The sequence below is a fragment of the Myiozetetes cayanensis genome, unplaced genomic scaffold (assembly GCF_022539395.1).
Source record: "Myiozetetes cayanensis isolate MyiCay16 unplaced genomic scaffold, myiCay2020 scf16, whole genome shotgun sequence".
In the NCBI taxonomy this organism is placed as follows: Eukaryota; Metazoa; Chordata; class Aves; order Passeriformes; family Tyrannidae; genus Myiozetetes; species Myiozetetes cayanensis.
In genome coordinates, this window is record NW_026087270.1 from 14,416,309 (window position 1) to 14,431,396 (window position 15,088).

At 44.7% G+C, this 15,088-nt stretch overlaps 1 protein-coding gene across 1 annotated transcript; it reads right to left on the bottom strand.

Moving 5' to 3' along the window:
- Positions 1–480: 480 nt before the first annotated feature.
- On the bottom strand, positions 481–14,511 carry ATMIN (ATM interactor). Its single transcript, XM_050311381.1, has 4 exons — positions 14,306–14,511; positions 9,637–9,762; positions 8,636–8,835; positions 481–7,716 (listed from the first exon to the last, which is right to left on the bottom strand). Exons 1-4 carry the CDS (start codon positions 14,333–14,335, stop codon positions 5,883–5,885), a joined length of 2,190 nt encoding a protein of 729 aa, XP_050167338.1. The 5' UTR covers positions 14,336–14,511; the 3' UTR covers positions 481–5,882.
- Between the last annotated feature and the right edge of the window lie 577 nt (positions 14,512–15,088).

Consider the following 15,088-nt stretch of genomic DNA (forward strand, 5'->3'; position numbering starts at 1 on the left):
ATATTCTGTTACATAAAACATGTTTCAAAATAACATAAGCCATTAGAGAGGACTGTAATTTTATAGGATACTTTGAAAACTAATCATGTCAATGCAGCTGAGTTTCTAGTTGATGTTATGACAATGGAGATCTTAAAAACTGCAGGAGGGGGGGACAGTAAGGCAAAGGAATCCTGTCCTGAGAGTGTTGTAGAGGTGAGGCACCTGGCAGAGAGCTAAAACTGCAGAGGTTTTCATTCCACTGCACACACAAGGCAATTAAAGATTGCATTTTGCACATGCAAAATGAGGTTTGAGATGGGAGAACCTTTTTGCCACCTCTAGAGATCAAGGACTGACGTTGTAATAGCTTTAATTTACAAAACCTCTACCAATTCAAAAGATGTCAAGGAGCAATGGGTGCTACTTGCCAACAGGCACTGAATCCCCCCAGGCCTCTGCAGGCAGGAGACCATGGCCATTAAAACAGAAGGCAAAAACTGATTGAAGTTAACTTTATTCCAAAATATGTATAATTTACAGGACTAAATAAGTGCTTCATTTGTGAACAAAACGTTTCAATACCTGTGAATAACTTACTCGTAGCTTTGTGTAACACTTCAGTTTCCAACAGAGGGAAATATGAAACAGTATTTTGGCACAAGGTTTTCTCTGCATGCAATAACATACTTAAAAGTTTCACAGTTACTAGGACAACATTCCTTCTTTGGGATTGTCACTTGTAAAATAGGTCTAAGAAATGAATGCTTGACTTTGCTCATTGCAAGTTTACTGGCTTAAACAGCAAGAATTACACGTGAACATCCTTTGGAAACTAAATTTGTCCACTAAATAAAAAAATCCCACTGGTGATGAAAAGAAAAATATTTTAAGGACATTTCTCAGCCTTGCTGAGATCAGCTCACACATGCTTGGGGAAGGACTCACCCATGAGGTTTATTACTCATCCATTCAAAACAATCCCAAGTTTCAGCAAGATCCTAATCAGCTGCTGAATTCTTTAAGCTGTAGAAATATGGCTTTCATATCTAGCTTTGTCACAGATGCACTTGCAAGTACCTGCAGATGGAAGTGCTGCCGCTGTAGCTCTGCATGCAGGTGCTGGAGCCAGGCCTGTAAGGCACTGGCTGTTGTGAAATGCACAGTTTGCATCAGCACAAGTCATCTGTTATCTGGCTGAAGGTTCTGTAAAGCCAGCATGTGAGAAAGGATCCCAAATACAGGGATTTCTGTTATTTAGCTCGGCAGTTCCTTCAGGAGCTCCCGGCGATCCGGGCCGTTCGCTGCCGTCCGCGCTCGAGGGGAAGAGCCACTCACACAGACACAACCATTCCCTCACTCATTCACCTCCCTGGCTTCTGGTCATTGCACAGCAATGGCATTTTAAACAGGAGAATTCAGGCATGTCCTAAAGCAGCCAAGTCCTTCCAGCACACACTGAAAAAAACCACACCAGCTCTTAAAAAAAACCCAACAAAACAAACGGAGGATGCACGTTTGCACCTTGCACTGCAGATTGCTACCACTCAACATCCTCCTAGTGTTCACAGGAGGCCCAGTTCTACCAGGACACATCATAGCAGCACCTTAAACCAAAAAAAGGAATGAGAAAAGCTTGCAAGGCCCAGAATGTTACCAACGTTTTGGTGTGAATGTATTTGGAGCAGTGAATTGTACATTAAGATCATGTTTAAAAAACCAGCACAAGTCAGAAATGTATTAAAGCAAAGGAAGCTGTACAACCTTAACAACAAAGGCAAGTACATTTGGTTCACCAAAGCTGTCATTTCAGGAACATGTTTCTTTTGCAAGTTGAGCACCCTCTGTTGATTCAGTATCAGTTCTATTGACTTACCCTACATCTGAAAGGATACTGAAAAAATAAATAAATAAAATCTCCTAACCCTTTAAGATCCCAATCCTGCCAACACTCACATTTCTACCCAACCTCTCAGGAAAATCAATCAGCCATGAGCAGGTGCCAGCAGCAGAAGGACTGAGCACAGGGGAAGGCATTCTTTGTTCTCTTGCCCCTCACACACAATCAAGGTCCGTGTGACAAACAGGGAAATTCAGCCTCTTGTTGTCAACAGAAAAAAAATGGCTGTGTTTGAGCCTTGGAATAAAAATCTGTAAGCAGTTACTTACATTAAGTTACAGACACTGGCTGGATTGTTCAGAACTAGACGAGGTCTCACAAGGCTTGTTTTCCAGCTGTTTAATTTCCAGCTGCAGGTATATATACATTTTTTTAAATGCTGTCATACCCTTTGGAAGTTAACAATTTCTAGAAACAAGCAGCTTTGCATAGCTAAGAATGGGTAGCATTAGCAAACTCTGACTTGAAACTACCAATTTTTCTAGGCCAACACAAAGAGTTGGGGGTGGGGACTCCCTCCCTACCCCCAGCAGAAAGTATTTATAAGTGTATTAGCAGAAACAGATGGAAATAAAGCCACAAGCAGAAGAAACATCTCCTGTCATCCAAACTTTTAGCATTGTGACAAACAAATATTCAGTTTTAGAACAGTGTTACACAGGCACCCAGGTCAAGATGCAGCAATCCCAATGGGATTGAGCAGGAAATGCACAGAGCAAGCACAAGGAACATTTGCATCCCTTCCAGATACACAATTGTGCTAAAAAGGCTGTGGAGAATCTGATGTTGCTTTCTGAAGAGCAGCTCTAAGGGCAGCAGAGGATACAGAAGAGAGTAAGTAAAGGAGTCACTGCTGAGCAATCCTTACAACAGAGACAGTGCCTCGAAAACCAAATCAGAGACAAACTGCAGAGGAAGGGAGATAAATATCATTTTAGCTCTACCAAGAAACACTTCTGACTGAAGTTTATTTTTAACAATAATGGTGAAAATAGAAAATCGGCCCTTTCCAAGAACTTGTTCAGATGGGAGGAAATCACAATATTCAGCATTTCAGATCAGGTTTCACGGCGTTTACCGTGGGAGTCACCAAACTGTGAAGTCTGGTGGCAGTCTCCACATTTTCACAAAAATACTTCATAAACCCAAACTGAGTGACTTAGGCCAGCAACACAGGATCCAGACCTGTTTCTGACTGCTATGAATAACTTATGGAGAACCAAATCTGCGAAGAAAAACGTTAATTTTGGTCAGAATGAGCCACTTCCCTAAGATAGTGCAGACAGATTTAATTACTTCTTAGTACTGCAGTTTCAGTAAATGGTTTCATGTTGTAGCACTGTGTTCACCAATTTAAAGTTCAAATTATTTTAAACCCATAGGATGAGTGACACCATTCTGATGTGCATGTTCTAGTAAAACACACAAAGCTCATAAATACTTATAAAGAATTACAAAGTACAATAATTGGGTAATGATTACATTGTAAAGTTGTCCACATAAACCTGTATTTTTTTTTCTGGAGGTCCCCAATGTTAAGAATTATGAACTATGGCTTTCACCATAAGAACATGGCAATTATCACTCTAATTTGTAAATTAGTTTCAAAGTACTTTAAATGCCAGCTGGTCTCTCAGATGGCTACAACTCAAACCTCTCTGCAGTTCTGCTCTTCAGCACCTCAGATTCCTTCTCTTGCAGAAAAGAAGACTGATTTTCTAAATCCAGAGCTAAAGAAGTTCCTCATTCTTGCCAGTTGAGGAAAATACCCTTTTCCCCAATCAGATTCATAGTAACTCCTTCTCTTTCCTCCATTTCTGTGGGAAACATAGAAAGAAGTGTTCTCTGGTATTCCATCCAGGGGAAGAAAGGAGTAGGAAAACCACTTTGAAATGTAGAGATGCAACAGAAAAAACCCACAAAATAAATTAACCTAATTTTGTTATCTTATTTCCCAATTTCAGAGTAGGCAGGTAAATATAAAACAGTCATACCTTCAGAACAAACAAAATTACAAGTGATCCCTTCCTTTTTTTTAATATATCCCACCTTTCAGCTCAGAACTCAGGGAAACCTGGGGGGGACTTTTCCCCCAGCAGAATTACTGTGCTCCTGGGGAACTGCAAGATTCCTTTCTCCAGTTCCTCCAGCCAAAGCCTGGAAGTGCCTGAACTCGTACCTAGAAATGCTGAAAAATTAAACAGGCAACACAGCTGGGATTTCAGGAGGAAAAATGTGAGTTTCAGGGTTAATCTAAAGAAATGATTTCCAGTAAGGGTAGAAATGCTCACCATATTAGCATGTTAACTATGGCAATTTAAAGCATGTTAGGAAGAGACAAAAAATAGGAAAGAAGAAAGGTATTGCTCATTTTCAACCAAAACAAGCTGCCTGCAATGGATGAGTAACTCAACTCCCACATCCTCGAGTTGAGAATGTGCAGCACAAAGCATTGTGAGTCCTCAGAACCTAAGGCTTGGACATCCATCTGCTGATGGGCTGCACAGCAAAAACACAGCCAGCATTTCTCCCCTGACAGCGGAGGAGTAAACTCTGTTACAGGCCCAGGGATTTGACACGAAGAGGTTTCTCTTTCCTTTAAGGTTACAGAAGCTAAAACCTGTCCAGGACAAAACCTGAGGCCTACATTTCACAGATATTGTAATAAAAACTACTTAAGGCCAAGTTCCAACATACATTCACGAGTTATGCATTCTCACACGAACGGAAAACACCGCAAACAGTGGCATGAGGGGCAACATAAACATTAAAAAAAGGATTCCGAGAGGTTTTTATGTTTCTCTGACAAATCAGGTTGTGTGAATTTGGCTACACTCTACAAGCTGCAGGAACTGAGGGCTGCAAATCAACGTGCAAAAAGCAAGATAGAGCTGTTCTGAAAGGGCTTCCGTGAGCTGATTTCCCAGCTCTGCCGTGTGGATTCCAATTGTTTTTGGAAGCAGGAAGTCCAAAAACAGGAGTCGAGGTGAGTGGGTGTTTTAAGGAATTTAATTTCCCATTTTTAAAGATTTCTGTGAAGGTAATAAGAGGTATAAACCACTGTAACATTTCTCAACTTGTATCTCAGTAAAGCTAAGAGAACTTCAGCGAAAACAAATGATTCCAGTCTCTGAGGCACACACATTGTAACATTTGTATCTTACAGACAGAAATAATTTAAGCAAATCCTCCCCTGGAGACTCTAAAAAAAAGTTAGTCCCATTTATTACCTCAGCTAAAAGGACAACAGACTAATTATTTTCCCTAGAACTACGAACTCCAAGTTCTTTTCCTACCCTTCAAAGGGCATCAGTGCCACTCAGGGAGAGAAAAAAAGACAAAAAAAAAAAAGTACTGCTTTCTAGATATTTTAAATAATAAATATGTTCAAAGATTCGAGAATCTCTCTGTGTCTAATGTGTAGGACAGGTATTTGGGAAGTGCCAGCTTATGCAGGAGAAAGAGCTGTGGAGGCAGAAAGTAAAAGAAGACAATACGGCTTACTATGTTCACACCGGATTTAAAACACAAGCTCCTAAAAAAAGTAAACAGAAGTAGCTTACACTAAAAATAGAATCCTCCCCCGTAAGTTCAGGGAAGCATCTCAACTGAACAGGTCAGGGTTTTGGTCCAGCACATGGGAACCCTGCATGTAAGCCAGGAATAGAGAGAGAGGGAGATAGAGAGAACAACTTGAAAAAGTTCTTCCATTTAAATGAAAGCAGTAACAGCTTTGTAAAGAAGTTTGAGGAGAAAACATAGGCACCACATAATTTTTAAGGTTCAAATGTACATCGACATGTTACAGCCCCCTCCCTCCCCTCCCCCCCCATTTATACACACATAGTTTATGTAAAGTTACATATTCAATGAGTACCTTCAGCATGAAAAGTCTCTTAGGTCAACTGCTCGTGACAACTACATTCAATAATGCAAAGTGGATCACTTGGTAAAGCCATTCTCTCCCACCCCAATAACTTAAATTCAAACCATCACGTAGCACTCAGTGGCTGGGCTTGTCAGAGCTCTGGAACAAGGAGCACAGCTCTTCACAGGTCTGGGTCTCCACGGAGCTGAACTGGGACTCCATGGTGTTCCAGGCTAAGTCAGCCAGCAGGAAATCATCCATTGCTGTCTGTGTCTCATTGCTGGTGAGGAACAAACTGCCCAGGTTCTCGAAGCAGCTGTCCATAGTCTGTGTCTCAGCACTGCTGAGCTGGACTTTGCTTTCCATGTTCTGAGCAGGTGTGGTTTTAGTAGCCATCATATACACTTCTGTCTGGGTCTCTGTATCAGATGAGTCAGTGCTCATGGAGAAACTGGACTGCTTCAGAATGCTTCCTAAAGGCAGGTGGGTAGTGCTGTCCAAAAAGAAATTCAGGTCTGTCTGGGTCTGCGTGTCAAACATCTCCAAACCTAGGAAGTTAGAACTGCCTCGGCAGTTGTAGGATTGAGTGGCACTATCTGAGAACAAGAAATCAGTCTGAGTTTCAATGTCCAGTGACTCCAAAACCGGCTCAGAGTTCAGGGTACCAAGCTCACTCTCTTCAGTCTGAGTTTGGATATTGGATGCTGAAAAGAACTCTTCAATGTCGAAGTCTATGCCCGTGCTCTGGGAGGGAGCAGATGGCAGATGTGTGTCAGCATTAGAACTTGTCTCGGACAAAAGGCCACGATTATCCAGTGTCTGGCCAGACATGTTTCCTGAAAAGATGTTTTCCAGATCACTTAGCAGGTCCATGGTTTGGGTTTGATTATCTGTTGTATTTTGAGGTGGAAGTATATTAGTCTGTGAATTGAAGCCGATCAGGGATTCGGACTTCACCGTGTCCTGATTCAGGCTCTTGCAATTAGTTCTTTGCAGCAAGGTTTGATCTATATTTGCAGGCATTAAATTGTTTTCTGGAAGTTCAATGTGAGTAGAAACATTGTATGACGGAGGAACATTGTCAAAGATGTCACTGCACGTGACAGCCTGGTCCATCTGAACTCTTCCATCAATACAGTCCTGTGACCTACTGGTTTGAGTCTCTCTGGAAATGCCACACGTTGGGAAGCACCCCTGACTGAAAGCATCAGTCTGAGCAGCTATGGATGAAGTCAGTTTGGAAGCAGGCAGCAGTGTCTGTGTCTGCACACTGATGGGCAAGGAAACCTGGGAACTGAAGGACAGATCTGTCTGAGAGCAAGAGGACACACAAGAGTTGGGAGTCCAGGCTGCAGCTGGGACAAAGTTCTGGGAAATATAAGATAAGTCAGTCTGTATATTTATGGAAGAAATTTTGTTCTTGTGACAAACGTTGCCCATCTCTTGCCCTGTGTTACTGGATGGAACCTTGTCCAGCTCCACCTGCACACCAGTACTCACCGGCTCCCGACCACCAGCACCTGTCACTTTGGAAACAGGCATACTGTCTTTGAACACCAGGGTTTCTGCCTCCAGGGCTGGAATCAGAATTCCTATAGACTGAGGCAACAGGTGAACAGTACTTACAACTGAACCTCGATTATCCACAGCCACCACAGCAGGTTTGACAGAAGGGTCCGTTGCAGACACATAAACAGGCAGGTGAGCAACCTGCATCACGGGCACTTTAACCAAAGCCACCTTGGGCTTGGGCAAAAGCATCTTCGGGGTGCACTTGGGCTGCATTTGGTTTGTGAAGCTGGAGCTGTGGGAGCCTTCAAGAGAGGCCACTGCTTTCACTTCAGAGGACTCCAGTTCCTGAGCGCCAGGAGCAGCACTGTGAGTACTGAGGAACGCCTCGTTTGCTTTCTCTGCCAGCTGCTGATTATGAGCAGAGGTTTCCATTTTCCTTTTCTTACTGGGAGGGTCCCTGTGAACAGGAGATCAATTATTTATACTTCTTTCAAGCACAGAACATCTGCCTTCCATTCTTTTGCGTCACTGCACTGAAAATACAACCTCAAGTCACAGATGAGGGTGGATATGAGAAGACAACCATGAAGTTCAGTTTTGTTAAATGTCATCCCTCACTCATTTAAAGAAAAGAAAAAAGGAGACCTATTTCTAAATGGAGGTGGAGGGTTTAGATGGTTTCTTGCCTCTTGCACATTAAGCACTCTGAGTTGAAGATTTAATGTGTTACTTTGATGATAACTCAGACTGAGCATTGAAGGGACAGGGCTCTTAAAATCAGTGTACAGGTAAAGGTCTGGAAACTGCACATACAATTAGCACTCCTTCACACAAAACTTAATTTTGCAGCAGCTGAACCTCCAAGAAAGACAGTCCAGGCCTCAGAAAGCAGAGTGCCCTTTATGAAATATATACACATGTTAAAACAACTGTGAAACTAAACATACAAAGAGAGGTGGTAAAAAAAGGAATCCACTAATAATTGCAAAGACAACTAAACTATAAAAGAAAACAACCTGAATTGCATTCCACCCCTTGTTTACCATAGAAACACTTACAAATCATCTCTACTCCCAAGGAACTGCAAAAGCAGATGCAACAAGTGCCATCAGCACTCACGCCAGGCAGTGCAGTGTCATCAGTGCTTTTTGTCTGATACACAGGGAAACCTGATCTTACTGATTGCACAGATCACCACTGCCTTCAGCAAAGCACCCACTCCTAAAAGCAGCAGAACAAACTGCAAACTGCTCCCCAGCTGAACACACTGTGAGCCATTTTCCATGGGACCAAGGGGAAGGAGACAAAAAGGCAGGACGTGGGAGACGCAGGACATGGTGAGGAACGTGACCGTGACAGAACTGCTTCACTGTTACCTGTGCTCTGCAGGGATTTCGTGGCCAGTTCTGTAAATGTGAGACAGCAGCGCTGTTCTGCTGGCATAGGGGCACCCACAGGTACACTGGAAAGTCTTGCCACAGACCTCGATGTGGCGTTTCAAATACCACTCTGTACCGTAGGAGTTACTGCATTTGTCACATTTGTGCTTCTTCTCGGCGTGCATTTTCATAAAGTGCTAGAACACACAAGGGAAAGCAAACATCAGGTGCAGGGAAGATTAAAAAAAAAAGAAAATCACGTTCAGTTGTAATTTTTTAGTTGTTCAGCAACACTGAAGAGTAGCAATCTTCTTTAAAGTCTTACTATTAATAAGTTACAAGTTTAAAGAAAACTACAGAAAGAATTAAAAGTTGGCTCATCTGCTTGTCCTAGATGTATCTTAAACTTATAAATATTTAACCCTCTTAAATCCACTGAAAGCTTCCTGTGGAAATAGATTAATAAATCTGTAGATCAATCTTGCAGCAGAGCACAGCCACTCAAACCCTCCAGTCTCCTCAGCTCATCTCTGGTATCAGCAGCACCAGCTCTTTTTGCTCACTCACTCAGAAAACAAACCTTACACATTTCCTGAAACAGGTAACCAATAAACAAATGCATTTTGATAATAAAGCAGAAAGAAACTCTTCGTTTGTGACCACTTGAAAAAGCAGTTAAAAGCATCAGCCACATTTGAAACCTTTATTGGTTGCTACTGTGATTCCTCCCCCCCTTTTTGATCTTTCTCCATCTATTTTAATTTGGGGGCAGGGGTTGTCTTCCAGTTCAGCAGAACATACTGGCAGCTGCCTGATCAAAAGGCTCAACTCCTCTAATACCAACATGCAAACATGCAAATCCATTAACCATATGAACATTAGGAGTTCTCTAACTTCTGCAGAGATGCTGAGAGGCTCTGATGATATCTGAGTGCAAAAGCAGAGTAGAGACAGTCAGGACTAAACCAGTGTGAAAATAGTTCAGGAAACAGGAATACCTGTTTGACAAGAGAAAACTGGGAAAATGGTCTGTTTGGTCCTCTAGGGCAGCCTTCAATAGGACAGCAGTAGAATTTCTGTGACGTTTTCAAACCCTTCCTTATTGGTGCATTAAGTTTTCCATCCTGAAAAAGAAGCAGGTGAGAAGTTGACGATTCTAGGGGTTTGGATTTTACAGACAATATTCAGAACACACATCAGCTGTGGCTGAGTTCACACACCTCAGGGAGCTGAAGGCACTTTCCCAAGCTGTTTGAAAGTTCACATGCAGCTTTTCCCCTGTGGTTGCCACTCTGCAAATATCCCACCCAAAGTACCAAGTGCAATTACAACAAGCTCTAAGGAGTGGTGGTTCTGTAGTGCTCACTTTTACCAAGACACACTCACTGCTCCAAGCCAATGAAACCCACATTTTGTATTTTTTTGATCCCCAAAAAGTTTTCCATACAGATACTACACTAGACTGGTGTTACTTGTTAGTAGCACAGTAGTTGAAGCTCCACTGTGTAACACAACACTTCTGTGATGTTGGAATTCTGTTGCCACTACTCACAGTAACAAAATGAAAATAAAATGCAAAATGCCAAGTATGTTTGGCATTAAATTAAAATGCCAAAATGCCATTTAATTTACATCATAAACCAAATGTCACTAACACCTGTGAAACAACTGGTATGCAAATTCTGAACCTCCAAACACTAAGGGACCGCTCCACCTGGGGTTTCCATGTGATCTGTCTCACTGATCCTCACATGCACACAACAGAAGAAAGCAACATAACTTGCTCAGAGGACCTCAAAAATACATATAAAAAGGACATATTAATGTCCAGAACCTCTTGCCACTGAGGTCACAGCTGTGGAAAGCAGACAAGGTGTGAACCTCTAGACACACCCTATCTGAAAGGGTCTCAGTGGAAGCACCAGGTATCTGTGTGTCTAAGCACAAAATTAAAAAGATCAATTTAAAAGATCAGTCCAAACCCAACCACGCTGTTCTGAGTCACTTCATTCACATTCCGAAAGCTGAGGAGGGGGATATTTCAATGATTATTTGGTTTTCCCCTAAATCCCTCTGTTTACTCAGTGTAAAATGTAATCCCTTCAAGGAATATTTCAGTTGTGTCTCCACACTCCCAACACTGCTATTGCTGCCACTGCTGCATGTTCATTGTTGGTAGTGCCAGCCCATACTCATGGAAGCAATGATTAGAGAGCCTCTCCACCAAAATAATCAGCTGCCATTTCATCAAGAAAACGTGGAATAAGGCTCTAAAAAGGGAGTTTTCCTGTAACATTTTAACCTTCTAAGCATCTTTATGCACAGCAGTTTTCCCCACGGACAGCCCATTCATAACCAGGCCTGTTTTATCTCTGCTGAATCATCACTGTGATTGTTGTTGTGCCTCCCACAGCCACTGCCCAAAACAGGATCATGACTCAAACAAATCTCGTTGTTCCAGCCCCAATTACACTTTTTAACCCTGAGTTTACCCAGAAACACTTTGATTCCATGTCAGGCTTGAAGTCTTCAGGAGAAAAAAACCATTTGCCTTTAAGTCAAAGCTATGTTTGGCCTCTCCCACTGCAGATGAAATCAATACACCAAGTGGCAACTGGAGTTACTTATTCCTAAGTAAAAAGTTATTCATTGTGTTACATTTAATGTCACAACCCAACAAACGACAGGGCAGTATGGCAAACATGTTCAGGCACTTAACAGCTCAACCACAGTCAGGTTATTTAAAACTCCTGAAATATCAAATCACAGAATAATAAGTGTTTAAAAGCTTTATAAACATCAGTGAGGTGCTTTTTTTAACAGCTGGAACACACTTCAGTGGCACAGACCACAACAAATTTGTGGTGGCAAGTTGAGAGATGCTCTACATTTATAAGAAACCCTATATGGACAGTAATCTTGTTTTGACCTCTCCCAAATCCTCCTGGACTGATGATTAATCTTGCACCTTCTCAACCCCCACCTGGTCAGTCATATTTCAGACATTCTCTTCTCAGTTCACCACTGACTCCAACCTTCCTGCTATCCCAAGAATCCACAGAATCCTCACCTTTACATCAACTCTTCTAGCTTCATTTAAACTACACAGAAGTCTTCCCCTTCTCCCCATAAAATAATACAGACAAAAGACCAACAAATTAAAATGAAAAAGTCAAGTCTAATATAGTGCATCATTTTATACCCAGTGCTCTCATTTATTTTTTTTAATTGGCTTAATTAAGTCACAAAACCAGAAAATAGAAACTTAGATATCAACACTTCATCATATCTTCTTTTGTTAGGCCGAGCAAGCCAAATTCTCCTATTTCCCCTTTGTCAGACACACTTGTGCCATTCATCAGCCTGAGCAATTCTTTTCTACACCTTTTCTGGCTTCATTTTAACTTATTTAAATCAGATATTTACTCTCCAGCACTGACAGAGAACATCCCTCTGACGTGTTTTGGGACTGCCCCTCTCACAGCAGCACTACCCCAAAAGCTCATCCCTGTATGACCAAATTGCTTTTGAAACTTTTCCCCATCGAAAGTTATTTCTGTTACAAACCAGGACCATTCAAATTCTTTGTTATCACCTCCCAAGACTATAATCTTGTACTGCTGCACTTGACTCTGTTCTTACAGGGTAATCTTACCCTCCTACATAAATGTCCTTCCTCTGCCATGGCAACCCCTCGTGGTTTTTGGTGTCAAAAAAATCCTACTGGTGCTGCTTTTATCCATGAAAACTAACTAAGCCAGCCTGCCTTCTCCTCAGCAGTACCACCTCCTCTCCTTCCCCAAGAGCTTCTTAGCCTCTCCTTTGCCAAGTTGCCTCCTCACTAATTTCATGTGTCACTAACAAATGCAATCCACTAAATTCTTTTTTGTCTGGGGAATCAGTTCTCTCTTGAAAGGAAATACCAATACTAAAATATTTAGCCTCAACAACATTTTTACTCTGAATTACGATGCTCTTGGAACAAATCAAGAAGTTCTTGAGAATCTGCATCCATGTTTCAGTATTTATTCCAAGCTGCCCCAAGATCCAGTAATGAGGTGTATGAAGCAGGCTGTGATTCCACAGGGCACAGGAGCTGGGGAACAGAGGCTGGGTGAGAAAGCAGCGTCTCCTCACCCGTCATCCCCTGGGTTATGTAACCCACCAGCTGCACTGCACTGCCAGAGCATCAGCTCACCACCAAAATGCCCCTGCTGACCTCAGAGAACACTTTCAACTCCTGCTGCACCTCCCCTGACACCGACACATAACCCACACCGAAAGCTGTCAGTGCATGGCAGCAAACGTTTCAGAAATGAAAACATCTCACAGATAGCAGCCAGCAAGTGCTGCTTCCTCTGCTTCATCACCCACCAGCACCAGGAGCCCTCCCTTGGCCCTGCCACTCCTCATCTCACACCACCAGGCTGTTCATTGTTCCCTGCCCAGGCTGCACTTTCAGGATGCAGCCACCAATGCCACAGTCAAAGATTTCCAGCAGCAGGATCTGTCCTGGCAGGCTTGACACTGTGATTTTGGGAAGAGCAAGGATATCCTTCTGGAATCTGTGCCTGCTGAGCTGTGGCTCTCCTCCCCCACGAGCACATGCTGTGTTTTCTCAGGAGTATTATGGAAATGAGGGCTTCTTTCCAAAATGGCATCCATCTGTGTTGTTTTGGTGGTTTTTTTTTTTTTTTTGGCTCAGACATTTTTAAAAAAACAAACAAAAACTCCACCTAAGAGCCCTGGGCGCTGGGATGAAGGTGGATTGCCAGCTGATAAGGGTAGGAAATGCTGCCTGTTTGCACAGCACCTCATAAACGGTGCTGTAAAGTCTTAGTGCAGAAAGATAAGGGATAAGCAAGTGAAACAACAGAAGCTGAGCCCTGAAGAACTTTTAACTGCCTGTGATATGTTTATAAAAATGCTTAAAATTCGTTATTTTCTGTAAGTAATTTCAGAGGAATCCTCAACACGACTGGTCAGGCCGTGCACACACACACACAGACACCTGCAGGGGCCTTTCCCACGGGGGAGATTTAAACGGGAGACAACGAGAAACACTTTGTTATTCCCATTTGGAATCACAGAATGGTTTGGTTTGGAAGGGATCTCAAAGACCATCTCATTCCACCCCCTGCCATGGGCAGGGACACCTTCCACTAGCCCAGGTTGCTCCAAGCCCTGTCCAACCTGGCCTTGGACACTTCCAGGGATGGGGCAGCCACAGCTTCTCTGGGCAACCTGTGCCAGTGCCTCACCACACTCACAGGGAAGGATTTTTTCCTGATATTTAATCAAAGCCTACTCTCAGTTTGAACCCATTGCCCTTGTCCTGTCACTCCATGCTCCTGTAAACAGTCGTGCCCCATCTTTCCTCCAAGTTCCCTCCAGGTAGTGGAAGGCCCAATTAGGTCACCGCAAACCCTCCTGTTCTCCAGGTTGAACAATCCCAGTTCTCCTCAGGGTGGGGAATCTCTCCCCCCCCGAGTCTCACTGCGAACCAAACCCCGGCACAGCCACAGCCACCGCCGCCCCCCGGACCCACCCCCGGGCCGGCCGCAGGCCGCGGGGCCGCCCCCGGCGCTGAGGGAGCCGCGCAGCCAGGCCGAGGGGCGGCCCCGCGGGTGCCGAGCGGGCGGGGGCGGCGCGGCCTCCCGGCGGTACCTGCAGCGGGTGCGCCTTGCAGAGGTGCATGTTGAGGGCCGGGCTGTTGGGCAGCACCTTCCCGCAGCCCGGCACGGTGCACAGGATGTTGGTCCGCACTTGGGACAGCTCGGTGACCGAGGGCCGCACCAGCTCGGCGGCGGGCGGCCCGTCCCGCCCGGGCGCGGGGGGCCGCCCCAAGCCCCCGCCACGCCGCCCGGCCGCCGCCGCCGCCATGTTGCTGTCACCGCTCGGCCCCCCGCGCCCCTTCCGGGGCCCGCGGCCAATCAGCGCCGCCGATGCAGAATATTCATGAGGCACGTGGCGCGGCCCCGCCCCCAGCTCGTCAGCGCCTCCCGGCGGCGGCTGCGGGCAAGGGGGGGGCCCTGAGGGGAGAACACGGCGAGCGGGAACACAGCGAGACAAACACAGGGAAACACAGGGAAAACCGCGCGTGCCCGGCCTCGGAACGGCACTGCCCACGCGCACACCCGGCTGGGGCATCCCCGCTGCACCACGGAGGGGCTGCGGGTGTTGGGGTGCACCGGGAAGCGGAGGGGCAGGCACTGATCCCCCCTCTGGCACTCGGATCCCAGGGAAGGGCCGGGAGGTGTGTCAGGGAAGGTTGAGGTGGATATTAGGTAAAGGTTCTTCCCCCAGAGGGTGGTCGGGCACTGAACAGGCTCCCCAGGGCAGTGGGCACAGCCCCACGGCTGACAGAGCTCAAAGAGAGCTTGGACAATGCTCTGAGGCACAGGGTGGGATTCTTGGGCATGTGATCCTTGTGGGTCCCCCCCCAACCAG

Coding starts and splice junctions, on each gene's coding strand:
- ATMIN (XM_050311381.1), bottom strand. CDS start 14,335: ATGCACCTCTGCAAGGCGCACCCGCTGCAG. Junction 8,836..9,636: donor AGTTTTCTCTTGTCAAACAG/GTATTCCTGTTT, acceptor TGTGTGTTCTAG/CACTTTATGAAAATGCACGC. Junction 7,717..8,635: donor GAAATCCCTGCAGAGCACAG/GTAACAGTGAAG, acceptor TCCTGTTCACAG/GGACCCTCCCAGTAAGAAAA.